Below are 13,408 nucleotides of genomic sequence, written 5' to 3'. Positions count from 1 at the left end.
TTTGCAGGGGCGCACCACCTTTTCCCCACTTTTCACACACCTATCCCGATTGACATGCGGCACCACGAGGGGCGGTACCATTATGAGCCACACCCACTCCATTCAATGCACGGGTAGGTATCTATTGATGTCCTATGAAACACTTTATTTCCAGCCAACTATGGGGGTTGGGAGAAATTTAATGTTTAATAATTCAATGTCTAATATCCAACACATTCTGTGTGGCATTAGTAGCGGAGCCTTAGTAAGTTAATATCAGCTAAACAGGTAAAATGGGGTAGAGTCATAACATTTTTCTGGCTCTTAATGGTTCACAGTTATAGCTTATGTCCCTGGGCTTGTCATAAAGTTTGGGAATCATGCTGTGTAACAAACCCAAATTAACCCTTTAAAGCCGGTCGGAGCGGGCACGCCGTTTTGTGTAACTATTTTTTAAATCCCGGTAGCTCTGCAACCACGTGAGCTAGCGCGATAATTTTTTTTGCATATGAAACCGGAGGAGTTGTACTTACATCTTATGCCATCAGCTTGTCCTCGGTCACAGTTTCCTTCCACATATAACTTTGCAAAAACTGCATAAAAAGCACTTGCAGCAACAAAAAGATAATATTCCAGAAACACGCTTTGCCGATCTGATCAGCTGTTTGTAACACTTCCTACGTTGGAATAGACGTCAGCGCGAACTTTTGCATGTCCGCCCTTACCTGCCCGAAACCGGAAGTGACGTCATTTGTAGTTGGAAATGTAGTTTTTTTTACCATCAGGCCCTTATGAACCTATACTTGTGTTTTTAAAAGTTATCTTTGACTTTGTGACTTTCTGTGTCGTTTCTGGGATGCTTAGGACTCATATTGCACTGCTGGAAATAGTTTATTTTGATGCATATGCTGCTTTTTTGCAAATTTGCATTATAATATTTATTTTCTTTTTTCCTGCAGTATATAAAAATTGGTGTATTTCAAAAATAAAACTATGAAGGCACTCAAAATAAATTTCCTGTGGTGGGAAACTATTTTGTGCAACTTTTTTGTATTTACAGTTTTGAGGGATAAGCCTCTTAAATTTCTCTAACTAGAAATATATGTTGAAAAAGCAAAAACAATTTTCAATTTTTTTGTAGTTTATTGCACTTTTTTGCAATTTATGTAATTACTATGCACTTAATGCAGACATATTATTAAAATCTGGGCTATAATGGTTGTATTGATGTATAGCAACTTGAAATGCTCCCAAAAATGGCTCCACAGCATGTAAAAATATAATATAAGCTCTGGCGGACTTGGTTCTATGGTAGGTCTTAAAGGGTTAAAAGGACTTGCATTCTATTTATATTATTTAAAAAAAAAAGAAAAATACAAGACATACATACCATTAAGGAGGGCTGAAAATAAGCAGAGAACAAAAAGAAACAAACACAAACGCTTGCTCATAACAAGGCTCGTTATCTTAGATAACATGAATCATCAAGCCGTAATAACTCTTTACACAGTGCAACTACATTAGCTCAGTAAGTCATCACCTGTGGATGGAGTTCAACATGGAAAACTCACATTCAGAGTTTTCCATGTTGCAAAAGGCTACCAGTCTAAACAAACGACTAGTGTGATTTAGTTGAAGGACTTGGTGAAATGTAAAGTTGTCTCAGTGTGACATGTCAGTTAGTTTATCTCACCACCACTCCATCCAGCACTCTAGCTGTGGCAATAAAAAATATACCATAGGTATCTTGGTGTTATGTATGCGTAACACGTGGGACGTCATGAGCAATTTGAAAGTAAAGCCAGCTGCCACTGCAGACACGGTCAAGAGAATCACCCCATCAAAGAATCTCATCCAGTCTACTAGATGGCTTTCAAAACTGTGAATGTGTCATTCTGTATAATAATAATAATAGGCGGTAGGGTAAAGTGCTTGCCCAAGGACACAACGACCAGGACAGAGAGCCCGGGGATCGAACCGGCGACCTTCCAATTACAGATACGCTTCCCAAGCCCCTGAGCCACGGTTGCCCCAATCTGCCCTTGTGGACCATGGTTTAGGACTTAGGAAGCTTTCTGGTGCTGGCATCACATAAATGTGAGCTCTACCGAGAAAGTGGTTCAAACATTGAAAGAAAGTGTTTCTGCAACATCTTTTTTGTATCCTTTAAATGAAACTAAGAGCACTGACTGATTGAATGGTTTGTTATAACAGGGTGGAAGTTTTTTTTTCCTCACTTTTACCACATGTATTCTAACCTGACCTAAAAACAAAGATTCATTTATTTTGTGACTTATGAGTGTAGCGTACCATAAAACTCTGGCCCGCTTAACATTAACATACCACGCCTTCATATCCTTATCTAAAATATTCGAACCCTAGAAGGGAACCCAGGAGTAAGATCAATAGAGGTTTAGTGGGAATTGTGCTGTTACATTTAAATTCAGCCAGATCAGGTGATACACAGTGCAGGCAGAGCTATTCATCACCAGCAAAGCGAGAGAAAGGAGGGGGGGGGCAAGAGTGTGGCTCTGCACCCGGTTTGTTGTGATTAATGTGATGTGACTCTGACAGACTGCTCCCACTAATTCATCAAGGCCTTGATCTAGCTGTCTTTGCCCCGGCCCGCACCAAATTCACCTAATTACCGCGTGTCGTACTGGAGAAATGGAGCAGGCCGTCGGCGCAGGGCACCTGGTGGTGGAACTTCGTCGGTCACGATGGTTCCCGAGTGTCAGCGTTGCACATCCTTTTTGATGGATCCTTCATTACTGTTTGCATATAACATAATGAGGTCTGAAGGCCTTTCTATAAAAGCTGCCATCATGTAGTTCCTGCAGTACTTCTTCCATCCTCTGATTCTGTAGTTACACTGCCTGCTCCTTGCTGCAGTCACTTAGGATATTTGTGCAAGCTGGTATTGTGATCTATATTGGCTACATTGGAATCACACAAGTGATCCTTTGCTTGAATCTCCGGAGAACAAAAGACTGTTCTAAAACAGTATCTAGGCCAAGTATGTATCAACTTTCTATGAATTATGCAGGTTTTCAATGTCATGTGCATTTTTCAGCAAATTTCTAAAGGCTTGGTTCAAAAATTTAAAAGTAGCAACTGTCACACTGTGGTCCTCGTGCCATATCCGAGCTGGCTCTGAAACACATTAAGAAGAGCTTCTGGTGGAAGGACAGTAGAACTTGGACTTTGATACAGTACTTGTGTGCTGTTTGCTGCATATGTGCATCTTCTGTGCAAACCCACAAGCCAGGAGAGCCAGCCACCGTGCCAGTACGTTTGACCGAGTAATTAGCATCTGAAATCCAGCCTTCCGTTCCCAGAACCTCAATGACAACGCCGTGGATGAGAAAAACAGATCCCCCGCTCATTCCACAGCCTGTATTTATGCTTTTTGGGAAGCAGTTGGGGGCAAATTGCAGCACTGAAAAATTGAAATATGCCCAAGGTTTTCGTGTGGCAGAGCTGTGGCCTACACCGCCCCTGTACACAAACAGATGTGGTGCTGCTCACCAGGCAATCAGCCTGCTAACGGCCCGCAGCTCGGAATGTGTTGATTAAATACAGTTTACGCTTGAGCCATTTGGGCTGCTGTTGGGTTTTTTTGCCCTTCATTGTTTTGGTTTGGGTAACATGGAGCGAGGCGGGGTAGGGTGGACTTTGGATTTTCGACTCCGTCGATTAGTTTTCGGTGGTTTTGACAGACATGTTGGTATCTTGTGTTGTTTCTTGTTGGCTCCAGGACCTACTCATTGTCACGGCTCATGTTTGAATTCGGAGGCTCCCCTGAGTTGCAGCCAGGAATGTGCGGCTGAAAAGACAAGAGAGCCATCAATCAAAAGAGCGGGATGCTGCGAATCAATAGGCTGAAATTTGCACGGTTTATCGCATGGTTTCAGTGTAATTTTCTTACACTCGGAAAGACTAAATGGTATGTGACAGTAGCGGAGCCGAATAATGGATAATTACCCACTGTAAAATCCCATCTCCTTTTAGTTTATTATCCAATCGTCTGACATAGTTCCACAAGGCCCTTCCTTTGTGTGCACAGTGCATGCTTCTCAGGGAGTGCAGTATCACATCAGCTCCAAATCCTCAGCATCCTGATCAGAGCCCCAAAAACATCCAAGGCAGGATCTCACCACATCCCCTGTGGGGCAGCGTGGTGATTTATCTTGATCGCCTTGGCTGCCCAGAAGTACAGAAGGGAGTGTGGTGCATCATAATTCATCCCACCCTGAGCCAGTAGGGAAAATGCCAGAGAGGCAAACACTAACATGTTGGGCAGCTAAAAGGGCAGGGAGTCAGAAGGGGAGCTGACTCTATGTGACCTCCCCGGGAACACAGAAATGGGCAGCATCTTTTGGTAAAGAAAACTGATCATTTTCAGAATCTTTATTTGCTCAGACAGTCCAGATCGAGACATTCATTCTTGTTCGAGATTTATCAGATTGGTTGAATGGCTCTTTTTGAGTTCTGGGTCCTCTTAATTAAACAGGGTTTCCTTTAAATCCTTTAACAGGCAGAACAAGTATATTTCTGTTCAGTTTAATCTTTTCACTTTTTACCTCCGCACACTTGACCAATCAGCGCCTGTTGGGTTGTTGGTTTGTGAAAGTCTGACATAATAAATTCATCTGACCCCACAGTCTTAATAAAAACTATAAATTTTGCACATTTGTGTTTAAAGGCTGAAATTGAAGGGAGACCAAAGCAAAAAGAGCATGTTTGCCTTTATTACAGAACTGCTTAACTTATTGTTTCTGTATGATATTGGACTGGAACTGTTCTGGCCCGTTAAAAACGATCCACTTTTCTTTACCTCATAACTAATCGTAGTGAAATCTGCCACCACCGGCGCTGTAATGTACATGCTCTGTGGTATGCACTTACTCATATGCTCAACAAGCCGTACCTTGTCCAAATCACTTTTTCTCACAGCAGCGTTTTAACAATGGAACAACAGAGAGCATGTAATCACACAGTACAGAACACAGAGACAAATAGCAATTACCTGCTTGAAAGCATGTCATCTACCGGCTCACACTGGCTTCCTATCCCTCTCTCTGTCTCTTTTTCTCCTCAAGTATCATCATCACCAGGACAAATGACAAGACATCTGTATTAGGTGTGTTTTCCATTTCTTAGTCTATTTCCACTGGGTAGCCACCCATAGTGTTCAGGTATGATGGAAATCTCTTTAAGTGGCAGCTCCTGATTAAGACGCAGGGCTCCTCCAGAGCTCAGAGCTCCTCGGGGAGCTTGCTATTAAGCCTCTGTGACTGGAGCCTCGGGAAAACACACAAACTTCAAGTAACATCTTGTCAGAAAAAGGGTGGACCGACAAGGCTTCAATAATGGTACCTGCCAAGCAGGACTATTATTTGCAACCACCTGACAGGCAGGGGCAGTAAATTTCACCTTATTATCATGGCCTCATACACACTCTTTGGCTGTTTGAGTGATTTACTGCAGCTCGAGTATTGTGTGTCAGCACGCGGGTTTGCTGTCAGCCAAGAAACAAATAACTTTGCTGATGGATAAAGGTTTAAAGTAAAATGTGGGAAAATAGGTGAGCATAAAGAGTTTGGCATTTTTATTATAACTGGAATTAAATACATTTATTTTCAAATCAAGTTTGAACTGGATAAGTGGAAGAGGATGGGTTGACGTTCACACTTGAAACTCTGATTTTGCAGTGAAAACACACTGTGGTTACAATTAAAGGCAGCTCATTTGGACTTATGTCTATAAACATAAAGACACACCTACAAACGACCAAGATTTCATGAAACCTAAATGAAATTGACTATGTTTCATTATGGACTCAAGGACCATCGATCGAGGATGGAGGTACAGATGCAACATGCTCAGCAGAGTCCTGTGTTGCATTGAGGCAGGTATTTCTACTGTTCTGTCCATTCAGGACACATTGGATTGCCTTTTTATTTAGCTAACCGCTGGGATTCCCAGTTACTATGATGGGCTTTGAGTCCGCTCTGAGACAGCACCAGTGCCAGCTTACCCAGGTAGTCTTTCGGTGAAGCACCCAGGCACTAATCTGAGGAGGCAGTGCCAGCCTCTCTGTATGCTGTTTACAGGCAGATCGGGCAAAGCGTGTTTTTGTGTATGGAGCGTCTGTTTCTTCTCACTTCTCCCCTCCCGTCCAGAACAGAGGGCTCTTTATGGTTGTTTGTAGGGGACGGCAGAAAGTTGGCCCTCATACAAGGCCGGCAGTCTGCAGGCGCTTACTGGAAATGGAGCGAGGGCCTGGGCAGGGCTGGGCCCGGGTGCAGGTTGGCGGCCGCACAGATACACTGAAAGAAAGACTGAGCAGGGAAATTCTGAAGGGAGGATGGGGTGAGGGGGACGTCTCAGCCTTACCAGGTCCCTGACCCACCTTTCATAGCCACAGAAAGGAGTTTCAAATGGGAGCAGTCACGCTCATTTCATCAAATCCTGCCTGATTTTTGATTTTTTTCCTCATTAACTTTGATTTATGCCATAAACTTTTGATAAATGAGGTTATACCTCTATAAAAGATTAACCATTCCTAACACACACACACACGATGCGTACCCAGGCTGCAGTCAATGCTGCCCAAAGTCAAAACCACACATATAAACACTCATTTGTTCACACAACAGCCATGGAGATGCTGAAGTGTCAGAGTTTGCTTGGCGTCACTCGTAAAGAGAGCATTTCTGTTATTTTTATTACTTCGTATTGTTCTAGTGAGTGCTGCTGACAGATGCATTTAACTGAAAACGAGAAGATTATGTGAACGAGAGAGCATTTAGTGTGTAATGTTTGAAAGATTTGAACAAGGCCAGCATAAAATCACTTCAATCACACACTTGAACATGTAAAGTAAGGCCTAATATGGGAACAAAATGACCAAATGGGAACATTTCAACATTCAGTTTGAACCTCTTAACATCCAACAGGTCACTGGCAACTCATCTGGGGTTAGTGTTCAGTTACACGCCACTCCTTTTTATACACTTGCTTAATCGGACCACCCAAATGGAAAATCTTATATAACATTGTATAGTTTATAGCCAACAAAATTTGCTTATGTAGCATGTGGCTAAAACAACAGCAACAAAAAAGCCCAACTCTAACCACAGATAGGTTGCTGTAGACCTGCGGGATGTTAGAAGGTTAAAAGCAGCCTTACGGTGGCCAAAACTTGAATCATTTCTTGCTCCGACTCATTGTGCAAGGCCCTCCTCAAACTCGCTGACAGTTTTAGTGAGTCATTAGTCTGGTCATTTCTAAGAAAGGGAGGACCCCGCTGTCTTCAGGGCTGTCTTACAGTTATTACCCACATCTTCCTCCCAGTGCCTGTTTCTGTCCTGACTGTAGTATGAATGACTGATGACCTATGGCTGTAATGCTCTCACATGATCACAGAGAATGAAACTTTTCGAATGTCTTCTTCGGCGTCCACGAAAACAAGTGGATACATTGTCTCACTTTGATTTCTGCAACATACTGATGGACAATTTACTAGCTAGTAACATAACCCCCTCTTTTATGTAGCATTTTAGTAATCACTGCTTAGGCTTAAGTGTGTTTCTGAGGGCCGGATCTGTGCCAGGTTTTCGTACCACACACTCAGGGGAAAAACAAGGCACTTGTCATGCCTAAAGCAAACTTGGCCGACATAAATACTAGTGCCCCTTCAAAGGCCTGTGTCGTACTGCCTGCGGCTATCAGACAGTTTTATCTAGCTCAGGATTACAACACCTACTTGTCTGCGTTCTTGCTAGCACAGCTGCCAATTACCTGCCACAGGTAACAAATTTACTGTATAGGCCAATTTGACCGGCAGGCTGACGGAGAACTTCAGACGAACTTCGAGCCGAACGTGGCTACAGGGAACCACTTAAGGTTTTAAGCATCTGCTTGTGTCCTCTTATCACACTCCTTGTAATACTTGATTTGAGACACCCGGCAGTTTTGCCCATCCGAACAGATACAACACACTTCATCGTAGCGTTGCAGTTGACGTCCTGGTCTCAACTTGTCTGTAGCTTTAGGGCTTAATGGGAGAAGGTGAACAAATGGGGATTATTATGTATTAGCTGTGTGACTGGGGAGGGGAAAGGGTGTAAATGGATTTGGACTGAAGACACAAAAGTTAAGACATGTCTATGAACATACCACTGGAGATCATTCAGGAGATAACAACAATGCTAATATTCAAATGAACACACTCTATTTTCTCTCCCTTGATCTCTCGCAGTCTGTCTTGCGCCTTCCCTTAATCCACTCTGCCTCTAAATCTTTCTACCGCTATTTATATTTGTCCAATTTTTACTTCCTTTCCACAGGCCTCCTGGACTGACGGGCAGTCCAGTCATCTCAGATATTTCTCTGATTCGCCTGTCTCCTCATGCGGCAGCCGGGACCGGCGAGTCACCATTCAGCCCTCCACATCCGTATGTCAGCCCTCACATGGAGCACTACCTACGCTCAGTACACAGCAGTCCCACCCTCTCCATGATCTCAGCGGCCCGAGGACTGAGCCCTGCTGACGGTAAGATTTTCCCCCCTCAGTGGATCTGATGCATCACCACAAAAATGTCAGTGAGCAGTGGAGCTTAAACCATGTTGGTATATTTGAATAGAACTAGTGCGTTAAAGTTTATCAGAGTACAGTTTTCTCAGCATTACCTTGTGAAGCTGTGTGTCAGGGTGCAAATGTGTAATTCTGTAGACTAAGAAGTTAAACGGGATTCCGACAAAGTCTGTGTGACGCTTTTTAGAACTTGAAGAATATGTGCGAGTAATCAGCCTGCACACTCGAAGTGGTGTGCTCATCCCGTGCCCTCCTTCACAATCAAACCAGAGTTCTTATAACAGTCAGATTTTTGCTGCTGTGTTTGTAAGAAAGGGCACTGTAAGCGCCAGACGTCTGCTTTCTATTTTTATTTACGATTGAGTTCATGTTTGTTTTATAATTCATAGATTCATTACATAAGTCATCTTTTCAGGATTAATAAATGTGAAAATATATGTGTTTACATAAAGAAATTTTAAGTCACTGTTTTGGGATTGGAACCTAAAAGGGGGTACCTCTCACTTTAAGTATGTAAGTGCAATAGTAGCATGAAACCCTGTGTGAGAGGGAAGGGGAGGAGCATGGACAGAGAGGTTAGGAGTCTCACGGTTTTCTGACCGTGTGCACAGGTAGTTTTGGATAACTGCTATTTTTTGGAACTTTCATGCTTATTTTGGAAGGAGTTCATTGTTACATCTTCAGTTTGTAATAAATAAACAGTCTTCAAATCATAATGCAACTGGAAGCATTTCTTTTGGAAACCAGGAACACGCGTCAGCCATAGACTCCCTTTTTGAACTCGGTTTATTGGAAATTACCCTACAGGCACGTTGGACATTGTTTAGAGTTTGTGTCTGAAAATGGCTCAGGTTTCACTGATTGTCCCTCTTGCATTCTGGTACAATTCAGAATTAAGTTTATGGTCCATTTAGAATAAACTTGCATGAGGTGTTTGCTCACCAAGTCAAAAATCTAAAGCACTTATAGTATAGTAAAGCACTCAATCCATAAAAATCATTATATTGTAGTTTTCTGCACAATTAGACAATGTGTGGAAGGAGAGGGAAAGGATGAGAGCATGTGTGCATGCGAGTGTATGTGAACACGAAAGGAGGCACGTACACACTTTCTCAAATTAAGATTTGTAACAACAAATATCACCACAATAATAACTTCATTATCCCATGGATGAACTGCGCCTCCACTATCTTGCACTGCATCTTGTTGACTTTGTTTTGATCTGCAGCCTTAGCGAGCTACAAGGGGAGCAGCATCAGCCACCTTGTGCAGGTTCTGGTTAAAGTGGACCTCCAACTTTTAGAGTCTCCAGAGCAGAAAAAGGAATACTAGTACAAGAGATTTGTTTGAAAGCCTCCAGTCACTCTTCTATGTAAATTCAGCCTCTAAGAGTGCAAGCTATAATTCTGGCAACTTAAATCAGAAGCTTATAACAATTTCTTTGCACCTTTATAACATTTATATCTAAAATCTGCTCAAGTAAAATAAGATGAGACTACCTTCTGTTGGATTACAGTCAACACCATGCATCTGCAAGATTTAAACACTCAGTCTCCTTTGCTGTATGTAATGACCACAGACTGAAGAGTAAACTGGAAACTCGGCCTTAAGGAGGTGAGACAAGAGTTGAGCGGGTTTAGAATTTATGTATCCTGTGAACTATAAACCAAGTGTTTCTGCTCGGCTGCAGTTTACACAGCTGATTATTTCACCAGCAGTGATAATTAGTCTTACACCTTATACACTCCCCTACATAAGTCCTGACCCACACCTTTCATCAAGCATGCTCTGGTGTTTCTGCATGTGTGCGCATGCTGGTAATTTGTGGTTGTATCAGGCACATGCTCTGCGGTGCCCGCTCGTTTGTATGTGTGTTTGGAAAGGGGGGGGGGGGGGGGCCGTGGAAAATTAGCACAGACACAAACGCTCCGTGCGCCTGAACTATTGAGTTCACACAGTGACAGAGCCATCCTCCACAACCGATCGGAGAGGAGAGGAGCCCAAGGCCTGCAACGAGCTCCAATAAATCACAGAGCACACGCTGCTGGCAAAGCAAAGCCTCCCCACCTTTCAGGAGAAGCAATGCGGAAGAGATGCTGTCACTGATAAACAGGCGGGGAAGTATGGCACCAAATGGAGGGCACTCTGCAGCTCAGCAGAACATAAATAAAGCCTGTGGAAGCATGGAGCTCAGTGGAGCATGTGTAAACTCCAGATACAGTTACCTAGGTGTAATGCATGTGTTAAAGACTGTTTGTAAAACTGCTTTTGGTGCGATACAAAGTCTGTGCTCATAATGCCAAACGCAAATGTAATTAGTAGCTGGTAGTTGCACTGATATGTATCTCTGATGTTTCTACAGTATGTGTGGAGAAAAGGAAGGACGTCCTAACGTCTGACTGCATGGAAAATAGCCTCGGCCGTGTTAGCAGCATTCCTCTAGTATTGGTTGGTCTCCAGAGAATAAAGCAAACTGCCTGTAGACATCCATGGATGTTTGCTCAGCACTGAACTGGAAGACTTTTGCTTTTCACCAGAATATTTCTGAATGTCTGTTGGATATATAGATGGGAAACATGGCAGCTACGTGACAATGACTCGCTGAGCTTTGGAGCGGTTTCCCGAATGACTTTCTACCTTTGACACCTTCTTGAAGTCTGGTTTATTGTAGGGTTTTTACTTGACAATATTGGATTGAACTGGTTCTGTGCAGGAAATGTATGATGCCTTTAAAAGTTACCAGAATAAATGATTAATTTCTTTATTTCAGCTGCTAATAATTTGAGTGGTAGCTTTAGTTGTTTTCTGTAGTATTATTATAATTTTCTGTATTATTTGTCAAAAGAAATATATGAGTTTGCAATTTATTCATATAGCACTTTCAGAAAGCTTTCTTAGCACTTTCAACAACAACACAAACAGGTGACTCACACTCATGTAGACACTCAATAAAATCCTCTCACGCTGATCTGTTGACAAAGACTAAAACTAAAGAGTACACAGCAGAATTACAGTTCTTTGTTTTCTACTTTTTCACTTAACTGAAGCTGGAGGAAGCCTGGGTCTGCGCGGGTAGAAGCTGAGTTTGGAAAACATTTCGACTTTTGATCAGCGTAACTTTCTGTCTGCTTTCTCTGGGGCCGTGGAGCGTAGCCGCTACCCCTCATCCCTCTGTGTTCATATGTGAGGTCACACACACACACCCGGACACAAAATGCTTCTGTGCGGCGGTGGTAACGTGATCTGGCAGCCGTGGAGAAACCAGGAGTATGCTCGCAGCAGCACAAACATGCTGCCTGTGCGCTGTTACCACAGCTATGGCCTAATAGTTTCTGATGGACCCACAGTTTTGCTTTATGCGTCTGTGCGTGCAGAGGGTACAACCCCAGCTTCCCCCGTGTTTCCATTAGGGTGCATATTAATCCACTTTCAGCCCACACCCCTGTCTCCTCCAAATACCCACACCCACTGGAGGAATCGGGAAGGAGCAGGAAAAAGTAAAAGCAATTTGTCGCTCACTCTTATAGTTTATGACATTTTTAAACATTGTTTTACTGGATGCAGGTGTTAACACTTTTTACGTCAATATTACTTTTGCTCATGCAGCGTTTAAGGCTTCCTCAGCGTTGCACGGGTCCGTGAGCACCTGCACTCTGTGTATGATTCAGCCTGTCAGACACAAGAGGTGCAGGAATGTGGTCCCCCCCCCCCTCCCCCTCCCCCATTTGCCCTGCTCCCCTTCTTCTTCTACTTCCCTTTAGTCCCCAGAGATTCTTCCCCAAACCCTTCAAGCCTCAAAGACATCAGACTTGTTTCATCAAAAAAAAAAAATGAAAGCCTCATGCCCTGGGGCGAACATGCAGGGACGAATCTTGAGTCTGTGAAGCAGGGCACTCGATTCCTTTGCTGTTCTCCTGTTTGTTTTTGTCATTCTGTCGAGGGATATGTCAAACACCTTCTGTGAACATATCACTTCATTACAGGAAATCCATTTTGCTCAGCCCTTCTGACTTGTCAGAATTACTTTAGCATCAATTCACAGGGTTACAACAACCTCTACACTGAGGGATGAGCGGGAATTCTAACAATTTCTCTTACTGGTTGCGAGTATTTGCTTTGATCTTTATTTCCCGAAAGAGAAGCTGATCTATTCTCCGTTTGTCTCTTTTCTCTGCCGCAGTAACCCACGAACACTTGAAGGACCGCGCCCTATTCAGTCTCCCGCCACCGCCTCCGGGAGCGAACCCTGCAGAGTACTACCTAATGGCCAGCGCCAGCCAGAGAAGCCCCTACGGTGACCTGCTGATGCAAAGTGGTGCGGCGGCGGCGGCGGCGGCTGCAGCGGCCGCAGCTCACCTTCCAGATTACATCAGCCCTGTGGATGGTGAGGAGAGAAATGTTGAGTGTACTGACACTTTTACTGTACCCATCAATGTATGCATTAATAGTTTAGCTGAGAAAGAATACTTTGAGTTTAAGACAGGGTCATTTTAAGGAAGCGAAATGGTATGTTCAAAAAATATAATATTTAATTTCAAGTTTCCATAGTGGAAAAAAGTCTAAAAAGGAAAAATGGGGTAAAAAAGAAACCAAACTGTGTAAACCAGTAGACTCAACAGAGACAGGAAGCCACATGAGGAAATAACCTTCAAAATAAAACAGGAAGAAAACTGAAAAGATGAGCAAATAACAACCTACAAAGATAGGGAGAGGGAGGGGAAACACAAAGTCCCAGTCCCAAGTTGACACAAAGTGACACATGATCAGAGCCTATTGTCATATATGTACCACTTTAAGGGCATTGTCTAGCATCCAGGGCTGTCATAA

General features: G+C 43.2%; 1 protein-coding gene across 2 annotated transcripts in view; it reads left to right on the top strand.

Annotated features, from left to right (window-relative positions):
• gli2a (GLI family zinc finger 2a) overlaps positions 1 to 13,408 on the top strand; it is an 84,816-nt gene that overhangs the window by 48,219 nt on the left and 23,189 nt on the right. For both annotated transcript variants that reach the window (XM_006799119.3, XM_035911281.2), the window contains 3 exons: positions 8 to 113; positions 8,334 to 8,539; positions 12,762 to 12,965. In XM_006799119.3, the coding sequence (XP_006799182.2) occupies positions 8 to 113; positions 8,334 to 8,539; positions 12,762 to 12,965 (516 nt within the window). The remainder of the gene's footprint in view (positions 1 to 7; positions 114 to 8,333; positions 8,540 to 12,761; positions 12,966 to 13,408) is intronic.

Source organism: Neolamprologus brichardi, chromosome 16, assembly GCF_056152115.1.
Source record: "Neolamprologus brichardi isolate AB-2024 chromosome 16, ASM5615211v1, whole genome shotgun sequence".
NCBI lineage: Eukaryota > Metazoa > Chordata > Actinopteri > Cichliformes > Cichlidae > Neolamprologus > Neolamprologus brichardi.
This window is presented reverse-complemented; position numbering and strand designations above follow the sequence as displayed.